Source organism: Saimiri boliviensis, chromosome 8, assembly GCF_048565385.1.
Source record: "Saimiri boliviensis isolate mSaiBol1 chromosome 8, mSaiBol1.pri, whole genome shotgun sequence".
Lineage (NCBI taxonomy): Eukaryota > Metazoa > Chordata > Mammalia > Primates > Cebidae > Saimiri > Saimiri boliviensis.
The window spans coordinates 25,485,323-25,511,322 of NC_133456.1; the positions used below are offsets into that span (position 1 = coordinate 25,485,323).

The window sequence follows — 26,000 nt, forward strand, 5'->3', positions numbered from 1 at the left end:
ATACTTTATAGTGAAAAACTGGAAACTTTCTAAGATCAAGAACAAGACAAGGGTGCCCACCTTCCCCACTTCTATTTGGCACAGTACTGAAAGTTCTAGCCAGAGCAATTAGGCAAGAAAAGGAAATATAAAGCATTTGAAATGGAAAGGAAAAAATAAAATTACCTCTGTTCACAGATGGCATGTAGAAAACCCTAAATAATCCACACACACACACACATACACAAAAACCCCGTTAGCACTAGTAAGTGAAAAGTCGTAGGGTGCAGCAGACAGTGGCATAGGTAAACGGCCACACTGTCTTCTCAACCCCCTGCAACCTGTGGTGCTTTCTGTGGTGTTCACTCCTCCAAAGAAACAGCTTTTCTACAGCCTCAGTGAATCTTTTCCTATTTCTGGCATCTCTTCTGTTTCCAGAACCTGAACAGGGAGAGGTGTCTGCCATGAAGAGTGCAGATGTGGATGTTTCCATGTGGGTGTGTGGAGCTGAGAAGCTGGCCAGCCCTGGCCCATGTGCTACTGACTTTGCAGCCATTCTCTGGCCCAGAGGAGCTTCAGGCTGGAGTCTGAGCCTCTGGGTCAGCAGCTATGATGTCACCAGTTATGACCTCAAGAGCTTCTGACCTCACAATGAGCCTGTAGGCACTGCCTGTCTGGGGGCCCTGGGGCCTCTGTTTCTGTGGTAGTGTGGCAGCTGGGACCATGGCTAGCTTCAGTCCGCCTGGTGTCACATAAGCCAGCCCACAGGGTCCTGTAGCTTCTCCTTTCTGGCTAGAAGCTCCAGGCATAGCCTGGGAGTGGGTCCTCCCAGAGAGGGCTATAGCCAGGACCCTGCCAGCCTCAGGGGCCACAGCAGCTCTCACACCAACATCTTGCTGAGCAGGAGCAGTTCCAGGGTCTCCAATAACGTCTGATCATCATCACTGCCAGGATTCAAGGCGGCTGCCTGGTGAGTGCTGACAGCCTGCGTGGCTGGAAAGGACAGTCTCAAGTCAGTTAGGGACTTGGGTAGCAGCAACAGGGTGGTGGAGAAGAGGCTGGGACAGGATCATGATGGCAGAGGGCAGCTCTGGACTCTGCAGCAGCCCTGCCCCTGGGGGGCAGAATCAGCAGTCAGCTTATAGGGGTTTATCCCCATGACCTAGGGGTCAGGTGGGAGGGTGTGGGGTGGGCCTGAGGGCTGCCCCTGCCTCCGTTGATCCCTCAGTTCCTGTGGTAATGCTGCTGCTCTGGTCCAGGACTGTCTGAGGCCATGTGGCCCAGCAGAAACAGCACAGACCACCCATCCCGAACCCCACCTCTTCCCCCACTCACTGTGTGAATGCAGGCAAATCAGTTAACTTTCTGGAGCCCCAGTTTCCTCATCTGAGTTATGGGGGTGAGCATAGTATGTTCTCCATCAGGTAGAAAAAATGAAGTGAGGTTATGCATAGAATGTAGCAGACGCTTAGCAGAGGCCACAGGCACCATTCTGCAGCCTCCTGCTGTGACCCTGCTGCCAGAACTGGCCCAGGCTTCCCCCTGCCCCGACTCCTCAGGGTTGAGCCTAGGCTGGAGGTGACTTGCCCACGTGCACCTGACAGGAAGGGGCTGAGCTGGGCCTGGCCCAAGCTGTGGCTGCAGGTCTGTGTGCTTAGGCCCAGCGAAGGGATCCCAGAGTCCTCAGAAGAGCTAGGACTGCAGAGGCGGGGACCACCAAGACCCCCTTTAGCCAGCACTGGTGTAGAGAGCTGCAGTCTGTACTAGGCTGGTAGGCAAGTCAGGGCCCAGGACAGGTCGTGAGCAGGACTGGCAGTATTTCTGGGCAAATACCCCAGTATTTCAGAGCAAATGCCCTCTGGATGGCTGATCTTCCAGAGTCAGAGATGGGTGCAGAGGTAGTGGGTAAGGAGTATGTTCTGGCCCACAGACAGGCTGGTCTCCCATGCCACCAAGGCCATGGTCCCGGGGGCCTGTGTTCAGTGTACAGTTTGCAGCCTCCCGCCTAAGGCCTTGAGCCAATCCACACTTGGCAGCAGGCAGCCTCACACTCCACCCTCAGACGGATGGATGAGCAGCATCCATCCATTCATCCGTTACAGGTTCACTGCCGAACAGGCTTGCCTGAGCCCACCGGCTTTTGGAGAACTCCAGAATCCCAGATTTGGGATGGGCTACCCATGTTCCCTGGGGGCTCCTCTCCAGGCATCATCAATTTGGAATCATGCCAGGTGTGGTGGTAACCCACACCAGCTGCTTTGAATTGGGAAAGGAAGTGAGCTGCATTCGGGGCTGGCGGAGGCAGTCTCTGCCTTGGACCAAGGTAGCGAGGAGCTCCCAGGTCAGGTAGCCATGGATGGGGACAGAGTGGCTGTGGGCAGAGTGATGAGGGGGAGAGGCCAGCCACGCCCAGATGGCTCCCTGTCTGTGTGTGTGGGTGTGTGTGAGGGCAGGTCTGAGTGTGAGTCTATAAGAGTGTGTGTGCAAGTGTGAGTCTGTGTGTGTGTGAATATGTGTGTGAATGTGTGAGTCTGTGTATGAGTGTGTTTGTGTGTGTAAATTTGTGTATGAGTGTGTCTGAGTATCTGTGTCTGTGTGTGAGTCTGCATGTGTGTGTGTGAGTCTGTGTGGGGGCTGTGTGTGGGGGTGAGTCTGTGTATGAGTGTGAGTGTGTATGTGAATGTGTGGGGGTGTGTGTAAGTGTACATGTGTCTGTGAGAGTGTGTGTGTCAGTGTGTGGGGGGGAACGGCAGTGAGGCGAGGTGGGAGACCTGTTTAGCGGCTGCCTTCTCAGCCTGAGTCCTCTTGGGCTGGGGCGTTTGCAGCGATTGCTGACATGGGTGTGTAGATGTGCGGTCCCCAAGCAGACCCTGGACAGGTGCGAATGCAGAGCTGGACTTGGAAGTTGCACCCCGGAGGCACCGAGAGGAAAGTGGAATGTGGGGAGGGAAGGGGAGGATGCACTCTGGGGTGTACCCTCACCATAGCTGCAGCTCAGCCTGCCCCGACAGGCTGCTATGGGTGACTATGCAGAGCACAGCTCCCAGCTACCTCCACAGAGAGGCGAGGAAGCTGGGTTATTTATCCCACTCCCTGCCCTCATTGGTGAGGGGCTGCTCCCAGTCTCTGCACATGGCCTAGTGCGTTTCTGCAGCTGAAGGAGTCGAAGGCCAGGCCTCCAGGTGTGGAGGTGAGGGCGGAGGGGCTATGCATGGGCCCCTGACAGCATCTGCTGCAAATCTCAGGCTGAAGCCAGGTCCTTGCCAGCTCGCAGTCTCCCCGCTCCTGAGGCATCCCCACCAAAGCAGCACACAGTCCTCTGAGCTGAGGGCCTTCCATGGAGCACCGGGTAGGATGGGGCAGAGTGTGGTGTGGAGGGGCTGGCAGGCCTGTGAGCTGGGCTGTCCTGATGCTGCCTGCTGGATGTGGGAGAAGGCAGACATTCCTAGGGGCCACACCCCAGCCCCTGCAAGGTGCACTGCATGGCCCTGTCCATCAAAAGGCCTACCAGAGGACAGTGGGGCTAGGGAAGCCTGTGGAGACAAAGCTGGCACAGTGCTGGAGGGGCAGGGTTATCGAGCAGGGAGGCAGTGGGTGGCTGGCAAGGGTGTTAGAGGGTCTGTGAGGCCAGGGGGTGGCTCTAGAGCAATGGGCCCCAACCTTTTGGGCACCAGGGATTCATGGAGACAATTTTTCCATGGACACCATGGTGGGGAGTGGTGGATTTAGGGATGAAACTGTTCCACCTCAGATCATCGAGGATTAGTTAGATTCTCATAAGGAGCACGAAGCCTAGATACCATACACGCTCAGTTCACAATCGGATCTGTGCTCCTATGAGAATCTAATGCTGCCACTGATCTGACAGGAGGAGGAGCTCAGGCAATAATGCTCACTCCCCCGCCACCCACCTCCTGCTGTGCAGCCCAGTCCCTAACAGCCCACTGGCACTGATCTGTGGCCCAGGGGTTGGAGCACCTGGTTGGCCCTGCAGTAGAGCACCCACCATGCTGGAGCAGAGTCAGACTTGCACCGTGTCATCTCTCCTGCAACTGTACTGTCCTGGCCCCACAGGGTGATGGCCCCCAAAGGCTGCCTATTTCTTCTTTTCACAGGCTGGCTGCTCTGGCGGGGGTGATGCCTCCTCTGTCTTGTAAACATGGGGTTTTGGCACAGCAAGCCTGGTTGAGAAACCCCAGCAGCCAAGGAACCGTGCATCAGGCGTCACCTTGACCGAAGTGCTGGGCTTCCTGAGAGAGGACAGGAACCACTCAGGCCTAGGGTTCTGGCGAGGCGCAGCCGCCAAGCTCGTTGCTGGAGTCACACCTGGGGAAGCAGCAGCCTTCCTCCAAGTGGCTACGGCTGTGCTGTCCAGCGCAGTAGGCACTGGCCACATGCAGCTAGCTGTTCACAGTTACTAGAATTAAATACAACTGGGAACTACCCCGTCCCTCAGTCATGCTCAGCTGATAGGCGCATGTAGCCAGCAGCTGCTATCTCAGACAGCATGGACCCAGGGCATTTCCCTCATCTCAGAAAGTTCTACTGGACGGTGCTGGTCCCGGAGAAAGACCACCACCTGGCTGTGCCACAAAGACCCAGCTGCCCAGACCAGGAATCAGCCCTCCTCCCAGACCAGGGCTTCAGCTGTCAGCTCAGAGGACCAAATGCGGCACCCAGGGAACTGTAGGCAGCCGGCATTGTCACAACGTGCTTCAGGGGCCTGTGTGGTGGTGTGCTGGCTGAGGTGGCTATATGAAGACATACCAGTGAGAAGGAATGGGTGGCATGCTGCCATGAAGGATACCAGGGGTCAGGCCTTACTCTCCACTAGTCTCAATGGTCACCTAACTCTGCTCATCTGGGGTACTTTAAAATGTATGTACAGCCTGGGCAATATAGTGAGACCCCCATTTCAACAAAATTAAAAAAAAAAATTAGTGGGGCATGGTAGCACACGCCTGTAGTCCCAGCTCCTCAGGAGGCTGAGGTGGGAGGATCAGTTGAGCCCAGGAGGTTGAGGCAGCAGTGAGCCATGATTACACCCCTGCACTCCAGCCCAGGTGGCAGATGAAGACCCTGTCTCAAAACAAAAAACTAGAAATGGACTTACCACATGACCCCAGCAATATATCTCAGAGAAATGAAGATACTTTCAGGCAGAAACTTGCATCTGAATAGTAATAGTGGCTTTGTAAGTGCCCCAAGCGGGAGGCCCGAGCAGCTGCCCAACCGTGCCCTGGAATGGCACTCAGTAGCAGGAGGGACAGACTGCGGGTGAAGTTGGAGAAGATCTGGAGAAAAGCAGGATGAGAAGCAGCTGGTCTCAGAAAGATGCCTCATGTGCAGTTCCTCTGCATAGCACTCCTGAAGTCACATGCTCCCCATGATGGAGGACAGATCAGTGGCTGCCAGGGTTGGGGACCCGGCTGTGGGCAGGCGTGGCTGTGGAGGAGTTAGTGTGAGAGAGCCTTGGGGAGGGTGTCTGGTGAGGACCTTGATTATGGTGGTCACAGGAAGCTACACACAGGAGAAAATGGTACAGAGCGGTGCATGCACAGGGCAGTGATGCCGGCATTTGGAGGCCTGCAGGCACCCCCCCGCCCCACTGGGCGGCTCTGTCACTCTGCTTTCTGCCCGCCACCACCCCTGCCCCTCTGATGTCCCCTCCTGTCTTTCAGCCATGGCCAAGAGGTGCGCCACAGCTTAACCCGCTCGGTGATGGACTCCAGGGCCCGCCAGAAGTCTCACCTGAGTAAGAAGTGGAGGATCCAGGCCCAGGAGAATTTTGCCAAGAAGTTTCCGTACAGGTGCGGGATGCTCACACCTCTAGAGCCAAGCCCTGCCTCCCCCAGGTCACCCCAGCATCCTGGGAACGCAGATGTGTTCTATGGGGCTGCAGCTCGGAGGGGGTTTCTTGTCCACAGGGAACCCCTTAGCAGCCCTTGCCTGGCTGATAGTCTAGGGTCTGCCTTCGTTGCTCCCAACATAGCCTAAGCCGAGGGGCCTCTAGGTGGGCTCAGGTCCCACTTGGTCATCCCAGAGCCCAGGCCAGCTTCCCCATGTCACCCAGGGAGCATGGCGACAGATGCCTGCCCCTCTTGAGCTGTGTTGGAATTGGTGTGCTGGGCACCATTGTTTGTGAGCTCCTGGGACTAGGATTCAGATGGGATAATGGGCAGCCTGAGGGGGCCCAGGGGCAGCTGGCCTCCCACCTGTAGGACAGCCAGCAGCGCCTGGCACTGGAGCTGAGCTTGGCACCCTGCAACCTCAAGCTGCTCACTCCATGCTCACTCCCCACCCCAGAAACGTGCTGTGTGCCCAGCGGTGGCCCTGGATGCTTGGCAGGGCTGCCCACAAGGACCACGGAGAACCACCTGGGCATCCATGCTTGAGGGTGGTAGGGACCATGAGCTCCATGCTGTGCCTCTATGCCAGGCCGGCTGAGCATCGAGCCTGTCCTTGCCCCAGAAGACTGTAGCTATATAGCCTTGCACCCCATTCTATCCCCCACCATAGACACCGTCCTGTGAGGCCCAGGTGGCAGGTAAACACCATACAGAGTGGCCTCAGGTTGAAACCAGGGGAGGCCAGCACCCAGGGGCCTGGATGCTCTGGACCAGCCCTTTTGGCTACTGTGGCCATAACAAGACTCTCGAGCTGGCTGCAGCTTAGCTTCCACCTCTTGGCTGTGCAACTTCTGTGCCTCAGTTTTCATGTCTGTAAAATGTGGGCAACACCTGCCTCATAGCACGCACGTGAGTTGACATATGGGCTAATTATTTGTGAAGCACTTAGAACTGTGCTTGGCAGATGGAAAGTTCCAGATGAGTGACAGCCACTTCAGGAGGCTGGTGGCTGGTGGCCACGTTGACACTCCAAGTGCTGTCGCAGGTTCTCGTTGCTGACAGAGCCCGACCCTGAGCCCCTGCAACCCTGGAAGGTCACAGACAATTCCAATACGGTGCAGCTGCCCCTGCAGAAGAGGTTGGTGCCAACGAGGTCCATCCCAGTCCGAGGGTAAGTTCCTGCCCTGAGGCTACCACCCCCGCTGGCCCTGTGCATGCTGCCTGGCCTTCCTTCCCCCAATTTTGCATGCAGAAGTTCACATCATCCTCCCAGCATGTGCCACTTTAAAGCTGAGGAAACTGAGGCAGAGAAGGGGGACGCTAAAGCCTGATGACTGTTCCCACAGCCAGGCAGCTTCCAGGCAAGGGCCTATAGGACCTTCCCTGGGCAGGGCCTAGGCCACTGGGGGCAGGCTTAGTTGCACGGCTGGTGGGGAAACTGTCCTCTGCAGCAGGAGCTTAGCCAGGTCCTCCGCATGGAAGAGCAGCAAGGGAAGGAGCTGGGCGCTTCTGCACTTAGTGTGGCTGCACTGTGCTGGCTAATGCTGTATTCCAAGGGTGGAGGCCCTGGGCGGGTCCTCAGCTGACTGCAGCACGAACTCTCAGGCGCTCTTATCACCCCAAGCATGGGGCACTCAAGTAAACCCTGGACACCCTTGGAAAGATCCAGCCACAGAAAAGCAGACCCTCAGGCACACCTACTCCCTCCTCAACAGATGTGGAGAAACAAAGCAAGCCTCGGACCCGGCAGCTCCTCAGTCATGCACTGCACGGGGAACAGCTGTATGGCACTGAAGGGCTTCCTCCACCAGCCTCCTGAATGCCCTGGCCCACTGATACCTTGGTCCCTCATCCACTCCAGTTAATGTCAGGGGGACCTCAGGGCCAGGGTGGGTCTGGGTTGACTTTTCCATGCCCATCATTTGATACACTGCATGTCAACTCTGGCCAGCCATGAGGATGCACACTCCATCCCTGAACAGACGCCTGGAGGGACAGACAGACAGATGCACGCACACCCAGGCCACACACAGCCCTGGCCTTTGCGGGGCCTGACTCCCCGCACTTTGGTTGCAGGAGCACCAGATCCCCAGGATTTTGCCCCACAGCTCCGAGCTGAAGCAATGGGCTTAGCTGCCAGGTCTGGGCTCTCAGAGCTCAGATGTTCCTGGTCTCAGATTCTACCCATGCAAAATGGAGTGGCTTAGAGTTAGGGGCAGCTGTGGGGTCAGAGCAGAGGCCTGGGGCTGAACTCTGCTGTTGGGAAGCTGAAGGTGGCAGTGGGCAGAGGTGAGGCTGGGGAGAGAAAATTGACCAGGGACAGAGCGGCCCCCAAGGCCCTGCCACAGTGGGGAGTTGATCCCATGCCCGGGCTGAGAGATGGGCAGTGGTGGGTTTCCACATCCCTACAGCCAGGTCCATGAGTACAGGAGCTAGGGAGGGGGCTGTGGGTGTCAGCTTCTGTCAAATGGCAGCAAAACAGTAAGGAGCAGGCAGAAAGGAGATTTCCCACCCCATCCTGTGAGGTAACTGTGGAGACAGTCAAGCCTGTGGTGGCATGCTGGGTCCTACATGTAGCTGCTGGGGGATGGGCTGGAAGGGGGAGGTGGAAGAGAGAGGGTGGCCTCACAGTCATGTTGGCATGGCAGAGAGGTACGCCTCTGGCAGGGGCTGAAAATGAAGCTCACTTAGTGGATGGGCAGGGCTTGGGAACACGTCCCCAGCCACTTACGAGACAGGAGCTCAGAAGGCACTGGGGGACTCCTAGATTCTGGCTTGGATATCCGGTGGCTGGAGGAGCCTGCCTGTGGCGGTAGGTGAGTGTGGGGTGCTACCATGGCTTCCTGGGACACCAGGTGGCAAAGGCTCTATGTGGAAGGGGCCAGGCCAAGCCTGGTTGGGAGCAGATCCTGCTGGGGCCCTCCCAGATGTGGCCCTGGCTGACTTCTCTAGGCTGTAATGGCTGCAGCCAGCAGGGCTCCTAAAGACCACATGTGGCTGTGTGTGGCTTCCCTAGGCTCGAGGCTCCAGGTTTTACATCAACGTCTGGCTCCAGCCCGGCACCACTGCCAGCTTCACCGCCACCTCCACTGTGTAGCCTTTGGGAACTCAAGTTGCTGAGCCACCGCTTCCCCAGACAACTCGCCTTCCTGCTGTCCACCCTTGACACTGAGGCTGCCTCCCCTACAACCAGAGAGGCGGCAGGGCCATCCAGGGGCCACTCCTAGAGCCTGGGCTTTGTGTGGCCTCCTTACTGGCCACCTACTCCTTGACAGGCTCTGGGCAGCGGCCGCAGAGACCCGAGTGAAAGGGTCAGCCTTCACAGACCGGGAGTGCTTTGTGGTCCCCCAAGGAGCTATGCCAAGCTGATAAACTGTGCGGAGTCCCACCCGACTTCCAGCTGGGATGATCACGTTGCCTCTCTGAGCCTTCATTTTCTCATCTCTAAAATTGTTGTAATAATGTTGAATCTTGCAGGGTTGGTGTGAGGATTTAAAAGAGTATGAATGTCTCTTCTAGGACTTTATCCCAAATGTACACTCACACAGGTAAGTAAACGCTGCTCACTCCAGTACTGCTAGAAACAGCGAAGGATTGGAAAGCAGCTAAACTGTTTCCTCCACACTGATAGGAAGCTGCTAAATGATACAGCTGCTCCTGGAAATCTTAGGCAGCCATTCAAATGTAGAGGCAGCACTTTACAGACTGCTCTGAATGATCTACAGGTCTATTACAATATTTGTTAAAAAGCACATCAGAAGAGTATGTCTGATATGCTGCCATCTTGTGTGTACTAAAAACGGTGTGTGTGTGTGTGTGTGTTGTGAGTGTGCGTATGGGTTGTGTGTTGTGTGTGGCGGGGGTGTGTGTATGTATGTGTGTTATGTGGAGCAGACAGCAATCATTACCTTTGAGGAGGAGAACGGGGAACCTGGGGACAGGACCCAGAGCGAGGCACACCATTTTTGTGGGTTGTCATCCCTGAGCCTGATGCTGTATTCCTGTATTACAACATCCGTAATGTAAGGAGTGTGGTGTGGCTACTGGAGGCCTTGGAAAGCAAGACAGCAGCACTGGGTGGCGAGGTGCCTGCTGAAGATTTAAGGGTCCCCCCCTGTGTTCCACAAAGAAAGGGGCTAGAAAGTCACCTTGGAGTCCTTGGGAGGGTAAATAAAATCAGGACACTAATCGTAGCCCTCTCCCTGGAGTGGGGAGGGGGACCCCACTAAGTGGGGTGGGCAAGTGGCTTTATTGTCCCAGAAAGGAAGTGGAGTGAGGACCCTTATGATGAAAAATTGAAGGGGGCTGGCTTCCCAGGCTGTAGGGGCAGGACGGGATGGGTTCCCAGCCTGCAAGCAGCAGACCCTGGAGTCAGATCTGTGATGCTTGGGGAAGGGTGACGGGCCGCCCTGTGCCGCCCCAGCCAAGACTCCAGGCTCCCTCCCCAGGTGAAGCCTGAGGACTTACAGCGTCTGCCTGGGGGTAGAGTACAGCTTCCAGCAGCACCCACAGACCTGCAGGAAGCAGAGACCTCTGGGGTCCCCTCCTGTGGGGGTGCGAGCCAGGCTGATCTTCATTTGGACTGTATAAGCCTCCAGGAGGTTGTCTCTGGGGGTTAAAGCTATGCAGTGTTTGATATAAGCAAATACATCAACTTGTGTCTACCACGCAGCGTAACTAGGGACACGAGACCCACCCTTATTCCTGCTGGGAGCTCCTTCTCCCACTTCACCCGACCCTGAGTCCCTGCTCCCCTGCTGGTCAGGTCACCACATCTTTCTCCCGGCTCCAAAAACATTATATCTTGGCCACACTTTTGGTGACTTATGCCTGTAATCCCAGCACTTTGGGAGGCTGAGAGCAGGTGGATCACTTGAGCCCAGGAGTTCGAGACCAGCCTAGGCAACATGGTGAAACCCCATCTCTACTAAAAATAAAAAAATTAGCTGAGCATGGTGGTGCACGCCTGTGATCCCAGCTACTCAGGAGGGTGAGGCAGGAGAATAGCTTGAACCCAGGAGGCGGAAGTTGCAGTAAGCCGGGATCACACCACTGCACTCCAGCCTGAGTGACAGAGTGAGACCCCGTCTCAAAAAAAAAAAAAAAGTTTTATCATGAAATAACACATTGATTTTTTCAATTATGTAAGATTGTATCAAACTCCATCTAACTTTTTCCCCTTCACAGCAAGTTGCTAAAAGTCATGTGATGATGATGCTACCACTGTATTTCCTTCATTTTTCACGTTTCTCATTTCATGATGTGTCCACTCTCTTTCGGGTGAATGTCTGGGTTGTTTCCACTTTGTGCTACTGTGGGTGCTGCTGCTCTATGCACTCCTGTCCCCATCCCCTGGGGTGTACTGTCTCCCCTCCCTGACCCAGGACAGGATTTGTAGGTCGGTGAGTGCATGCAGTAGCTCTTGAAGAGGGGTCCTGGGGCCGGCAGCATCTGCATTCTCCGGGGTCTTGCTGGAAAGGCATTTGCCTCGCGTGGCCACAGGGCCTCCCGGACCTCTAGTGCAGCCGCAGATAGGAGGGAGCAGAGTAGTTGAAGAGCAGGAAGTCCATCTTGTAGAGGTCGAAGAGGCGCCGCTGGTAAAAGGGGCTGATGTCCCGGAAGAGGCGGGCTGCCAGGTCTTGGGAGGCAGTGGCCGACCGTGGCCGCGGCGGCGCGGGGAAGCTCAGGTCGGGCGCACCCGCCAGGGCCAGCACGAAGGCCGCGTCCTCCGCCAGTGTCTCGAACTTGCCGACTACGTCATAGCGGAGGCGGCACGGGTGGCAGAGCGCATGCGCGCGCTCCCAGTGCTCATTGAAGGGCTCTTCGCGCCGCGTGCGCGGGTCCAGCAGGTAGGCCAAGAACTCGGCGAAGCGCACGTCGTGGCCGCGGGCCCGGGCGACGGGGAGCGCGCGCGGCCGCAGGCGCTGCACGATGCGTGCGCCGTAGCGCCTCTGGAAGTCGGCGCTGTAGGGGCGCGCGAGCTTGTTGCGGTAGGCGGACGCCAGGCGCTCGAAGGGCTCCCGCACGAACAGGAAGGTCAGGTAGGCGCGCAGGCGGCGGTTGATCTCGGCGGGGCTGAAGTCGGCCAGCGAGGGCAGGCGGCCGGGCGCGTGCGCCTCGTGTGCGGGGATGGCGCGCGGGTCGCCGCGGGCTTTGCCGCTCAGCGCCAGCAGCACGCGCTTCCAGTTGGTGCAGGCCACCTTGGGCACGTAGCAGTAGAGCAGGCCATGCGTGTCGTCCACCAGCACGTGCCGCAGGTCCTCGGGCTGCAGCAGGCGCTGCCGGCGCGTGTGGCGGCTACAGGCGCTGCTCAGCAGGTCGCGCCGCTGCCGGTGCACCTCGGCCAGGGCCGCGAGTGGGTCCTGCGGGCGACAGGGGACGGGACAAGGGGACGCGTCAGGGCAGCCGGGCTCCTTGACTCTGGTGCTGCCCTGACGGCCTGTGCTCCGGAATTGGGGGCAGGAGCTGGGCCGGGCACAGATTGACACCCCAGGGCTGCCACTGATCCCTGTGTGGCTTGGGGCCCGGACATCTATCCTGGGCCTGGATTTGGGAGAAACGGATTCTCACCATGCTGAGGCAGGGAGAAGAACGTGCTGGGTATGCTGTGGGGCGCTGAGAGGAGGAGTGGTAGGAATTGTGGCATCAGAGTGCACTCTGTGTGAGTACGGGCACACATGGCCTCCTCTCTATTTACTAAAAGCAGGAGGCTGCACAAGAAGCAGCGCTGTTTAATTCCACACCCAGCTGAAAACTGCAGCCGCTTGCGGGCTGTCGGGCTGCGTCGCCTCATTAATAAATGGGCCGATTCTTTACCTATGAATCGGCACTCTCCTTTGCACCCTCACATGCCTTTTCTTCCCCCAGCAAATTCCCATCTCAGCGGCGAGGCAGGAAGCTTGCCCCTTCTGAGCCTGGCCCTCCTCTGAGAAGGAACACCAACTGGCTTTAATCTAGCACCAGCTGTAGGCCAGCCGCCTCACCGCTCTCCAAATTAGGTCTGGACCCCCGTAGCCTCAGCCATGCAGAGACCCAGCCAGCGCCTCCAGGCTTCCAGCTCCCCTCTCTTCAGATCCCTCCTGTTTCACGCGGGGTTCTTATCTCCAAGATGAACACCTCTACCTGTATTTTTTGTGTTAAGAGTTCATAAAAGAGTTTTAACTTCTTAAAATTACATTAAGCGCTTTCAGGATATAATTTAAAAGACATTAATGAATTGGTGAGGATGTGGAGAAAGTGGCGCCTTCACACTTTGCTGGTGGTAATGTAAAGGGATGCAGTTGCTGTGGAAAACAGTTTGGCAGTTCCTCAAAACCAGTAAACATGTGACTCAGCAATTCCGCTCCTAGGCATAGTCTCAAGAGAACTAAAAACATATGCAAAAACTCGCACATGAAGTTCATAGCAGCAGTATTCACATTACCCAGAAAGCCTAAGTGTGCACTGCTGAGTGGGCACATGTATGCGGCCATCCATGCAATGGAATATGACTCAGCCATGAAAAGGAATGTGGTGTGCTGTCACAAACCGCCACATGGGTTGACCTGGAGGACGTTATGCGAAGCAAATAGGACAGTCACAAAAGGACGAGTGCTGAACAGTCCCACTTAGTGAGGTCCCTAGAGCAGTCACATCCAGAGAGATTGAACTAGAACTGGAGTAAACTGTGGGGGACTGCTGATAGACACTGAGCTTCTTTTGAGGGTGATCAAAATGTTTGGAAATTAGATAGTGGTGATGGTTGCAAAACCTTGTAGAAATACTGAAAACCAATTGTATAGTTTGGAAGAGTGAATTGTATGGTATGTGAGTTCTCAGTTCAGAAAAAAGGCTTCAGAGTGTTTCCATTTCAGAGGAGGCCAAAGCAGCCTTTGGAGGGACATTAGAGCCAGGGCCTGCTTGGGAGGGTGTGACGCCAGAGGAGTGGGAATGCGTGTGTGGCGCATGCATGTGGTGTGTGCCTGTGGGGCATGATGTCCCAGTGAGGCATGTGGTGTGCGTGTGTAGCATGTGTGTGTGGTGTGTGTGGTACATGTGTCTGGTGTGTGGTATGTGTGTTGTATGTGTATGAAGTGTGTGTGTATGGTGTATGTGGGGTATGTGGTGTGTGTGTTGGTGCATGTGTGGTGCATACATGTGCACATCTTTGGTAGGTGGTGTGTGTGTGGTGTGTGGTGTGTGTGTGGTGTGTGTGGTGGACACCTGCAGTGTGTGAGGTGTGCATGTTGTGTGTGTGTTGTGTGGTGTTTGGTGTGTGGTGTTTGTGCGGATGTCTGGTGTGTGGGATGTTTGGGTGGGTGTCTGGTGTGTGTGATGTGTGTGTATGGTGTGTGGTGTTTGTGGTGTGTGTGGTGTATGTGTGTGTGTAGTGTGTGTTGTGTGGGTGGTGTGTTTGTGGTGTATGGGAGTGGGTGGCATTTATGTGTAGGGTGTGTATGGTGTGCATGTAGTGTGTGTGTGGTGTTTTTTATGTTGTGATAGGTATGAAGTGTGTGTGTTGTATGTGTATGAAGTGTGTATGTGTGTTGTACATTGTGTGTTTTGTGTGTATGGTGTGTGTAGGGTGTGTGGTGTGTGTGCTGGTGCATGTCTGGTGCATGCATGTGGTGCACATCTTCGGTAGGTGGTGTATGTGTGGTGCGCACACCTGAGGGCCTGCGGGCTGCCCTCTGCTCCAGGCTACCCTGGCGCACCCTCTCCTGTCCTCCGCTCCCTGCAAGGCCTTGGCGCAGCTGTTCCCTCTTCCCTCCCTCCTGTCTGCCTGTTGACTCTTGCTCTTCAGCCTCAGCTCCAATGTGCGTTCTTTAGAGAGGGTCTCCCCTCCCCCATCTAAACTAGGACCCTCTCAGGAGAGCTCTTTTTGCACCTCATACTCCCCTTTAGAGCAGAATTAGTTAAGTATTAGTGTGGGTGGTTAAGTATCATTCGCCTGCTGGACTGGTGGCTCCACCAGGGGAGGGACCTGGCCGACCTGCTTGCTGCTGGATCACAGCATCCTGACCACAGCCTGCATGCAGTAGGTGCTCAATGTATGCTGTCCAAATAAGTACTCTCTCTCTCTCTCTCTCTCTCTCTCTCTCTCTGTGTGTGTGTGTGTGTGAGAGAGAGAGAGAGAGAGAGAGCGAGAGAGTGAGAGAGACAGAGTGTGGGGTTCTTAGTAGTGGTGTATAGTTGTATGTGTGTGTTTGGGGTTCTGTGTGGTCCCTGCAGGCCCCTAGCTAAAGTTGGGTCTGTGGGCCAGCGAGCTGCCTGGTCCATCTGCTTGAGAATCACACCAGGGGTGGGGTTCCCTGCATTCCACCCCACTGCAGCGCACACTGAGATTTGGGGTCCCACTAGACTGAACTCCCTGAGGGCAGGAACAGGTTCTGTTTTGACTTTTTTTTATCTCCAACATGAAGAACTGTGCCTGGCCTCAGATTATTGACGGATGGGAAGATAGGTGGGTGGAGACCCCAGATCTCTCACCTTACCCCCAAGATTTGCCCTTGTCACTGCTCTCTGACAAAGCCTGGGTTTGAGGAGGATGCCCTTCCATGCCCCAGTGTGGGGTCCAGTTTCATGCCAGCAGATCTGCGCTGTTGCTGTCAGGCTCCTGGCTGGGATGGAGGGGGCATGCCTGGGTCAGGGGTCTGTCCACCTACCTGGTCCAGGTCATAGAGCTTCTGCAGGGGGCTTCTCCTCTCCCCACTAAGCCAGCTGGAGCCCAGGGCTCTGTTTCCAAATGCTGTGGGCATAAGGAGAAAGGTTTCGCCACCACATCAGAGGGACTTGCATAGACCTGGGGACTTGGCCAACCCATCTAGGCACATTTGACCCATGCCTGGCACTCAGTTCCCTTCCCAGGTCCTGCTTACCTCCTAGGGGCTTGGTGGAGTAGGAGATAGCAGGGGGTCCTAATAGGACAGAATTACACCAGGGTAGTGTCTTGTGTCATTCCTGGCCCCATGTCCTACCCTCCAAAGTTGGAGGGTGCCAGGCAAGAGGGGACAAGTGGGAAGGTGGTACCCAGCCCACCAACCCTCTAGAAAAGGCCAGATCACCCAAACTCACCTACTGCCATCTACCCTGGCTTCATGCCCCACCCCTGTGGGGCTCACCAGGCTGGCTGGCTGCCTAGCACCCCCAAATCCTGCATATGGGCAGCCAGAAAGGTTCAGGCAGCAGTGGAGATGGCACAGTGGGCTTCAGGCTCTCAGTGCCACATTGCTAGGCTGGGTGACCAACTGTGGATGCCTGTGGCCTCAGTGCTTCCCCATCAGGGAATATGCTGCTTCACACAGAAGCAGGTTTAGCCATCTCCAGATGAGGAGAGGGATGCTGTCTGTCTGTCTTTCTGGCTGAGGACAACCATGGTGTCTGTCTGTGTCCTGACTGGGGACAGGAATGCTGTCTTCCTGTCTCCTGGCTGAGGACAGGGATGCTGTCTGTCCGTTCCTTGCTGCACTCCTTAGTTTTCCTAGAACTATTTGAAGTAAAAATTCATTTACCTTTAAGTTTATTATTTTACTCAAAATGTGTTTTAAGGAATACCATTTCAAACACAGTCAATTAATATTAATATGTTCTCAGTAATATATGATCATATGCTTCTGGATCGCATTTTGCATGAATATTATTATGTATATTAATAAACTAATAAGGTTTAAGGCTATTTTTGAAGAGATCACAAAAACTGGCAAGCCTTTAGCTAGGCTGATCAAGAAGCAAATAGACTCAAATTACTAAAACAGGAAAGAAAGAGGGAATATTACTACTGATGTTAAAGAAACAAGAAAGGATTATAAGAGAACTATGAACAATTGTAGCCCAACAAATGAGAAAACATATAGGAAATAGATTCCTAGAAAGACAGAAATTCCTGAAATTGACTCAAGAAGAAATATAAAATCTCAACAGACCCATAACAAGTAAAGAGGTCGAATAGTAATAAAAAAAATTCCCACAAAGAAAAGCCCAGGATCGGATGGCTTCCCTGGTAAATTTTACTAAATGTTTAGAAAATTAACACCAATCTTTCATAAAGTCTTCCAAAAAACAGAAGAGAACACTTCCCAACTCATTTTATGAGGCCAGTATTATCTAGATCCGAAACCAGACAAAGGCATCACAAGAAAAAGGAACTGCAGAGCCATGCCCCTTAGGAATGTAAGTGCAAAGTTCTCAAAAAATACGGGCAAACCCAAAATAACATCCTATGGAAAAGCTTATACACCACGACCAAGTAGGATGGATCCCAGGAATACAAGATTGGCTAAATATATGCAGATCAATCAATGTAATACTCTATGTTGATATAATCAAGAAAACATCCCACACACTCATCAGTAGATTCAGAAAAAGCATTAGACAAAATCTAATACCTTTCTTCATGACAAAACACACTAAACAGATTAAGAATAGATGGAAACTTTGCCAAACTGATAAAGGGCATCAACAAAAAGCTCTCAGATAACTTAATAGTGAAAGACTGGAAGCTTTCTCCCTAAGATCAGGAGCAAGGCATGAGTGCCTGCTTTTTCCACTTCTATGAATTTGTACTGGAGGTTTTAGCCAGGGTAATTGGGCAGGAAAAATAAATAAAAGGCATCCAGGTTGGAAATTAAGAAGTAAAACTATGTCTATTCATAAATGGCATAACCCTGTATATATAGAAAACCCTAAAGAATTCATAAACCATTAAAGCTAATAAGGGGGTTCAGCAAGGTTGCAGAATATAAGATTAATATACAAAAGTCAATTATATTTCTGTACACTAGCAGTGAATAATCAACATTAAAAATAATAAAGCAATAAAGAAGACATTGATAACAAAGGAAGTATAAGACCTGTACACTGAAAACTGTAAGATATCATTGAAAGAAATTAAAGACCTAAATGAATGGAAAGTCATTGCAGGTTCATGGATTGGAATACTTAACGTTGTGAAGAAGGCAGTACTCCCCAAAGTCATCTACAGATTCTTTGTAATTCCTACCAAAATCTCAGCTGCCTTTTTCTGCCAAAATTGACAGCTGATCTTTAAATTCATATGGAAATTGAAAGGATTCAGAATATCCAAAACAATCTTGAAAAAGAATAAAGTTAGAGAATTCACATTTCCTGATTCCACAACTTTACTATACAGCTACAATAATCAAGACTGTGTGGTGCAGGCTAGGAGAGACACATAGATGAATGACATAGCATTGAAAGTTCAGAAACAAACCCTTACATTTATGGTAAATTGATTTTTGATGAGGGTTCCAAGACAATTCAGTGGGGAAAGGACAGTCTTCAATAAATGGTGCTGAAACAACTGGATATTCACACGCAAAAGAATGAATTTGTACCCCTTTTTCACACCACATACAAAAACTAACTCAAAATGGATCATAGCCCTAAACATTGAAGTTAAAACTATGAAACTCTTAAGTGAAAACACTGTCATAAATCTTCATGACCTTAGAGTAGATGATGGTTTATTAGATATGACACCAAAAGCACAAAGCAACATTTAAAAAAATAGATAAATTGAACTACATCAATATTAAAAACATTTGTGCTTCAAAGCACACTATCAAGAAGGTGAAATGGTGACCCACAGCTGGGAGAAAATATTTGCAAATTATCTCTCTGATAAGGAACTAGTACCCACAATGTATGGAGAACTCTTACAACAGAACAACAAAAGACAAACCAATTTTTAAAATGGGCAAAGAATCTGAACAGACATTTCTCCAAAGATACACACACAGCCAATAAACACAAGAAAAGGTGCACAGCATCGCTAACCATTAGCGAAATGCAAATCAACACCAGGAGGATGGTTATTTAGAGCCAGTAAATAACAAGGCTGTGAAGAGGTTGAAGCCCTCACATATCCCTGGTGGGGATGTAAAGTGGGCATCCATGAGGGAAAACAGTTTGGTGATTTCTTAAAGCTAAGCTTAGAATTACCATACAATCCAGCAGTTCCTCTAAGTATATTCCTAGAACTGAAAACTTGTGCACACAAAAACGTGCATCAGTGTTATTCATGATAGCCCCAAAATAGAAACAACCCGAATCCATCAGCTGATGAATGGATAACAAAAATGTGGTGTATCCATAACATGGGCTATTAACTGGCCATAAAAGGAATGAAGAACTGACTTATGCTTTCTTATGGCTGAACCTTGTAAACGTATGTTAAGTGAAAGAAGCCAGACACAAAAGACCACCTAAGATACAATTCCATTTATGTGAAGGCTGTCTTAATATGTTCATAAGAGTTCATAAGAACATTGAATATTCACAAGAATATGTTCAAGAATTCAGGAACATGTGAGAAAAGAAAGATAAATATTTCTGTGACCCTTGACTTTCAACAAAATGAAGAGTCTATAAATGTCGCTAAGAAGAATATATTCACTGAAAAGATTCAGTAACTTTCTTTGAAACAAACTTCTGGCACATGAGTAAACCTGGGAAATCTGAGGAACTGGTCTGTTGGCAAACTGACCTAGAGCAGTGGTTCTCAAACTTCAGTGTGTGTGGGGCCCATGGAACTCAGAGTCCCCAGCCCCACCCCTGGAGTTTCTGCTCCAGTAGGTCGGGAGTGGTGCCCGAGACTCTGCATTTCTAGCAGCTCCAGGTGAGGCTGCGGCTGCTGCTCTGGGAGCATGCTTTGAGACTGGCTGTGCCGGTGCAGTGCCCGGCAGGCAGAACATGGTCTGTGTTGAATGAACGGAGCTTCGTGGGAGGAATAGATGGCATCTGGACGGGCCTTGCACTGGCCTCCAGAACCCTGCTGCATGTACCCGAAGCCCACCGTCCAGGGTCCCTGCCACCCCCTGCCTGCCGCAGGCCCCCTCGGCGCCCCAGGCCATGCCCTGTAAGGCCCAGGAACAAGGGCCAGACTCCAGTGACCAGGCCATGCAGAGGACGCTGAGGCCCTGGGAGGCTCAGGGCTGCCTGTGTCTTATGGCCACTGACCGGCCCAGCATTTGCCCTTCAGTCTCCAGATTGAGTTAGGGATCTGAACTGCCAGACGTGTCCTAGGAACGACACTGTCATCAGAAAAGCAGCTGACAGGACAGGACAGCAATGTTGGCTGGTTACGCAGGTGTGGGGAGGCCCAGGCTGGGTCTGGCCACTGCTGCTGGCCTGAATGTAGCAGCAGCCATGGGAGCTCCGCTGGCACCACACCAGGCAAAGTAGGACAGGGCAGGGTGCCTGGTGAGAGGAGGACAGCCCTTCTCGCCATCTTGCAGATTAAGACATGTCCCTTTCCTGGAGGCTGTGGCTGGGGACTGAGGAAGAGCTGGTGCTCAGCAGCCCAGGTCTGTGGGCAGGGGGAGGAGGGGCAGTCGCAGTGACAGGAGCAGACCCAGGCCTGTCTCCGCCCCAGGGCCCTGCTACTCGGAGGCTCCTAGCCTTCCTGAAATGCTAGCCCTTGCATAAGGCCTCTCATTTCCTGGCCAGACCACAGCCTGTAGGAAAGTGGGTACCATGACAGACCCCAGGGGCTAGAGGGTAGAAGGGAAAAGGGAACAGGCACCAGAGAGAGGCCCAGAATAGCTGTGGCCAGTGATTACAGGGCTGGACCGCCTCCGCCCAGCCCCACCCTGCCTGCCACGCAGCCCGAGGAGCCTGGGCTCTGCAGCTGCAGAGCTGCCACAGAGGGGACAGATGGACACGGGAAGTCAGAAGGAGGGTGTCTTGAGGATCCCTGGGTCCAACCCTGACTTGGGCAGCTGGGGGCTGGCTCCAAACAGGGCTACACTGGGAGATCCCCCGGCTCCATCCCCATCATTCCAAACCCCTTTGCCTGTATCCTGTGTCCCCCAGCCCCTCCACTGAGCTCTAGGTCACAGGCCCCCTGCCACCCTCTGCCAAGGGGACAGTGAAGCAGACAGGCCAGGGAGAGCCAGGCAGCGTAGCCCAGGAGGGTCCCTGCTCAGAGCAGCACAGGGAAAGCCACATGGTGATGCTTAGAAAAAGGAAACCAAACCAGCAGGAGGTTAGGGAGACAGGGGAGAGAAGGAAAGGACGATGGGAGGGAAGGAGCAATGGGGACAGGGGAGGGGGGAGTGCCAAAAACAGTGACAGAGACAGGGACACAGTGATGGATGACAGGGCTGAGGCTGGGAGAAAGAGGAGGAGGAGACAGAAGGAGGCAGCATGGTGGGGGGTGCAGGCTCAGCACAGTGCTGGGTGCTTAGTGCACACTGACATGCCTGCCCCTCTCAGGTAGAAACCGTAATTATCCCACTTGACAGATGGGGAAATGGAGGCAAAGAAACTTGAGAGGACTCACAGCTTCCTTAAAACAGAATTTGAATGTAGGCCACTGATGTCAGCATCTGCACCCTTGATACCCATGCTGCCCTGACTCTGTGTCCCCCCTCATCCTGACCATGACACCTGTCCCTCCTCATGGCACCTGCAGGCCAGTGGGCCCCATTTCACTGACCCATGAGGAAATGCCAGCCCAGGGAGGGAGAGCGGAGAGAGCTGCTCAAGGTCATGTGATTGCCACACACAGGACACCTGCACACATCATTTCGCAAGGCCTCTTCTGCCAATCATGATACTGGGTGAAACACTGCACTAGAAACCTGCAGCAGAAGCATGGCCATCATCCTCTGCATGCCCACCACCTGCCGTACGTCCACCTCAGCCAAGGCAGGGCTTGCGCCCTGGGCAGGGTGAGGGCATAGACATCATGTGGGGGGATGCTGTTTGGAGACTCTGCAGTCCAGCGAGCAGACATGATGACACCCGGCTTCTGGTTAATAAGTTCCATTGGGTCACAGTGTTGCAAGAGCAGACAAGCAGGACAGCCAGGCCCCAGCAAGCTCCTGCCAGTAGGCATGGGCTCCCAAGAGGCCTCTGAGGGTCTCTGCCCTGCCCATTCCTTCCCCCAGGGGCTTTCTGGGGTCACCTGCATGTCTCAGAGTCAGGGATATTCCTTCTGGGAATCAGGCCCAAGGGAGGGACACATTGGACAAGGCCTTTTCAAGTATTATAGGAAGCAATTCTGCTGTTTAGGGAGAGGGAACTAGAGCTCTCCCTGTGTGTTTAGTTCAAACTCCATTTGCTGAACTCCTCAGGCTATCTGGAATGGAACCCCGATCCGCCCAGATCCTTGCTGGGCAGTCCTGTTGGCTCTGCCTCCAGAACCCTCTGGACTCCCACTTTTACCTACCCTGCCCACAGCCAGCCCTGGCTAGGTCTCAGGGCTTTCCCTGAGACAATTACCAAGACTGGAGGAAGATGCCTCGCCTGTCTCTTATTTCTCCTCACCCCACCTTGGTGATCTCTAAACCCACAGGGTTTCTCATACCTCACAGCAAACCCTGGTTCCCACCCAGTCCCTCCAGGGTGCTTTGCTGCTGAAATCTTTTGCTTTCTGTGTAAGTTGACCCCTCTGGAAGGTTAGTTCTACAAGGAAGGGGACTTTTTGCTTTTCTGTACCCTGCCAGTGCCAGTGACTATTTATTTAAAGACTGATGCCCTCTGACAGTCATAGGAAGAACACTCCAACCCCTAGCATGTCATTCAAGGCTATTCATGACTGAAGCCCAACTTAGGGTATCTTCCTGCCTCCCATCCCACCACTCTCTCTCAAGGACCCAGAGCTCCACCCACAGCACATTGCTTCACACCCCAGGCATTTCACTCCTCCATGCTTTTGTCTGTACCATTCCCTCTGCTTACAGATTCCTCTCCTTATTTTCCTACCTAGTAAACTCCTATGCAGCCTTCAAAGCCCAACACCAATGCCCCAGCTTTGTAGAATGGCAAGAAAAAGGATTTGGGGTTTCAACTGGGATTTAAATCCTGGCACCATACTTCCTGGCTTGAGCAAGTAACTTCCTTTCTCTTGATCTTTTCTCCTCTGCAAAATGGGATTGCCAATTCCTGTTCTGCAGAGCTGCCCACTGCCAGCTTGTCTCGTCTCACTGTACTCTCTGGAGGTCTTCTGAGCTCTCGACACTCCAGCAGTACCTGAACGTGGACAGCAGCATGGGGAACGTCTACCTATTTGGCCCCAGCAGCCGCTCCCCGTCCCATTGCGAACCCACTAGAGGAGGAAGCCTCCCAGGCATTCAGCCCAGGTGGTTCTGATAGGCTACCCTCCATCTCCACCTGCTGGGAGAGGCATGTGGCCCAGGCCTGTCCAATCAGAGCCTCCAGCCCTTCCTGCCACCTGATTGGCTCAGGGATGGGCACGTGAGACCCAGTCCAGGCCAATGGACGCCTCCTTGGGACTTGGGCTAGAACCCGTGGCAAATGAGCCGTCTCTAGCTTTGGGCTGGGTTTGCTGAGCTGGTGCAGCTGAGAATGAGGCTATGGCAGAGAAAAGCCAAACTACAGCTGGAGGTGTGATCTGAAACCCGAGATCTATGCCAGTCTGAGGCAGAGGCACCTGGCCTTTTCAGCCACAGGCACAAGGGAGTCTGAGTTGGGTTGGGTTTGTCCTCGCCGAGGCTGCCGTTGTGTGCCATCGGGTAGTCCAAAGTTTCAGCTTCGTCGACTCCCTGAGGGTGAGCAGGGGCTGGAACGGGATGCAGAGCCTCGCCTGGCTCCAAGAGGAACACCTGTGACTCCAAACACTGGGACAGGGGCTCAGCCCCGCGGCTGTGGGAGTGGAATGGGGGAGGGAGCCTGGAGACAACATCGCTCTCGCCGGTGTCTCAGAGGCAGAAGATATAGAGCCGAGACCTTGGGCTTTCATATTAAAAATGTAAGTTCCTTGAGGCCGGGGTATGGGTAAGTTTTGTTCCCGACTGTCTCCCAGCACCTAGACATACGCTTGGCATGAGCAGACAACCAACAGGTCTGTGGTCCATGGTGTGCCAGCCACGGGAAGCATGGCCACCATGCCCCAAGAGACCTAGGGATGACAGTGGAGCTGCTGCTGGGCCCTGGGCCTGAGGGTGGGGTGCTGAGGGTGGGGTGCTGAAGGCAGCCGTGCTCTGCGCAGCTGTTCCACATTCCTGGAATCTCCTCTCCCTGGGACTCTAGTCTAGGCATTAGGCCAGTGCTGGTGGTGGAGCCCTGGGGCTTAGGCTGTGGCTGTGACGAGCCTGCCGCAGACCTCTCCCTAGTAGACTATCTCTAAGCTCCCTGGGGCAGCAGGAGCCCCAGGTCTGAGCCAAGAACCTTCAGTGGCCCCTTGCCAAACTTACGGCAGCACCTCTTGCTTTCGAGAAGGAGGAGACAGTTCTGGGCCTGCCCTCCCCGCAGAAGGGGCTGAAATTCTTCCTGGGTTCTGGAGCCCTCATCCCCAGGCCAGAAGACCTCAGGCCACAGACCACATCCCTTCCAACCCAGGCATGGCTGCAGAGACACTGGAGGCCCTAGTGAGGCCATTTCCAGATGCCATGGGCAGGGCATGCCCCTCCAGCAGGACTAGCCTGGCAGGAAAAGGCTTCTCTCAGCTGGGTGCCCTCCCAAAGTGCCACCTGCAGGCCCACACGCACAGCCTCAGCCGAAGCTTCAGCTTGGGGCTTGGGAGGGAGAGAAGCCAGTGGGAGAGGCTGGACAGGTTGGTCTGATTAACTCTTGCTGGCCCGAGGTCACTCACAAAGCTGTGATGGCTAGAAACAGGCCATGGGATAGGCACAAGAGAGCCTGACAGAAGCAGGCAGAGATTCTAAGAGATGCTGGGTGAGAAGCTCATGGCCAGGGGCAGGACATGCCAGCTGGAGAGCCCAGCCTGCACAAAGGCTAGGAAGGGAGGTTCAGAGCCAACCTCCTAACACCTGCTGTCTCTTCCCAGGCTCTGCAGGAGAGGGAGGGAGGTCAGAGGGAACAAAGCCCAGAAGGTGACTAGTACCTCTGTTTCTCATCCTTCAAACCTGGGTGGAATAGGTGACAGGAAAGAGGTGTCCCACAGAGACATGGGGATGCAGATACTCCATGCAGTCCCTCAAAGATGCATGTTTCTTTGCAGATGCTCCCCAGGACCCAGGCGCTTAGTTGTCTCTCTAACATCCCACGCTGAGCCCTGAGGTGCCAGTAGCCACCAAGCCCTGCCCTGTCTTAGTACTGGGTAAACATCTGTCTACTCAGTGACTGGGAGGACAGAGGCTGTGGCAGACACAGACACTGAGTCTACACCCCAGACTGCCAGGAGGCTCTCCGCTCCACACCACTAGCCAGCTCATGGAAGGGGGGCAGAGGGTGGGCTGGAAAGACCCCAGCCCTATCCCATGGGCTTGAAGAGGCATCCAGGTCTTGCCTGCTGTGTCTGGACACACAGGGAGCAGGGGGCAGAGGCAGTGTGAGGGGCAGGGGGGATGGGCAGAGGCCTTCCCAAGCTGGGATATCCTCAAGTCTTGGGCCATTCCTGCCTCCACAGGAGCCCCAAGCTCTACCCGGTGTGGATTTCAGGATGGAGTAGGGAGTGGCGCCCACTGCACAGTAGGACAACCGAGGGACCTGACCGAGTGGCCCAAGTTTCCCCTCCTACGCGCACGGGCCTAGCACACTCAAGTCCAGGGGCTGCCGGGGGCATAGGGGAAGGGGGCGAAGGTAAGGGAGACGGCCTTTCCGGATTGGCCAAATGACCCCCACCCCCGACAACTGATTCCGGTCTCCAGGCACCGGCTGTGGGACCCAAATAGTCACCACTCCTGGAGTGGGGCGATAACTCCGGAGGAGGAGCAAGAGGCTTTGCTCGAGGGAGGCGTCTTTCGGCGCCCCACCAGCGCCCCTGCCCGCCACCCCTATCCCCAGCTAGGAAGGAGATGGCAGGTGTCTCCGCCACCGTCGAGGGGTCGGGCCGCGGTGGGAAGCCCAAGGAGCGGGGTTTCGTTGTGGGTGCGCGGCGGGGCCGGCGAGCACTCACCTGGGCCCAGGGTGCGGGGCGCGGCGCACAGGAGCAGGAGGAGGGTGGCGCCCAGACAGGCGGCCGCCAGCCCGCGCCGCCGCCAGCAGCGCCTCCCCATACTGTGCCTGGCGCACGGCAGAGGACAGTCCGCTGCGTCCGTCCGGCTGGGGGTGAGTGTGCCAGGGCCCGGGACCCGCCCCCAGTCCGCTGGGCCCCGGCACCACAGCGCCTACCAAGACGCGCGGCGCAGGCCAGGGGAGCACGGCGGCGGGACCCCAGCCCCCTACGAGCCCCTGCAACTCCCTGGGGATTGAGGAGGCGGGCCACAGTGAGGCGGCAGGCCGGTCCTCTTTTCGTGCCCCCACCCT

At 54.4% G+C, this 26,000-nt stretch overlaps 2 protein-coding genes across 2 annotated transcripts; one reads left to right on the forward strand and one right to left on the reverse strand.

The window, feature by feature from the left end:
* The first annotated feature begins 862 nt into the window (after window positions 1–862).
* On the forward strand, window positions 863–10,168 carry C8H3orf22 (chromosome 8 C3orf22 homolog). Its single transcript, XM_003944126.4, has 4 exons — window positions 863–949; window positions 5,661–5,789; window positions 6,874–6,999; window positions 8,845–10,168. The coding sequence occupies exons 2-4, from the start codon at window positions 5,701–5,703 to the stop codon at window positions 9,053–9,055; spliced, it is 426 nt and encodes a 141-aa protein (XP_003944175.2). The 5' UTR covers window positions 863–949; window positions 5,661–5,700; the 3' UTR covers window positions 9,056–10,168.
* On the reverse strand, window positions 9,991–26,000 carry CHST13 (carbohydrate sulfotransferase 13). Its single transcript, XM_003944127.4, has 3 exons — window positions 25,651–26,000; window positions 15,473–15,555; window positions 9,991–12,190 (listed from the first exon to the last, which is right to left on the reverse strand). The coding sequence occupies exons 1-3, from the start codon at window positions 25,748–25,750 to the stop codon at window positions 11,345–11,347; spliced, it is 1,029 nt and encodes a 342-aa protein (XP_003944176.2). The 5' UTR covers window positions 25,751–26,000; the 3' UTR covers window positions 9,991–11,344.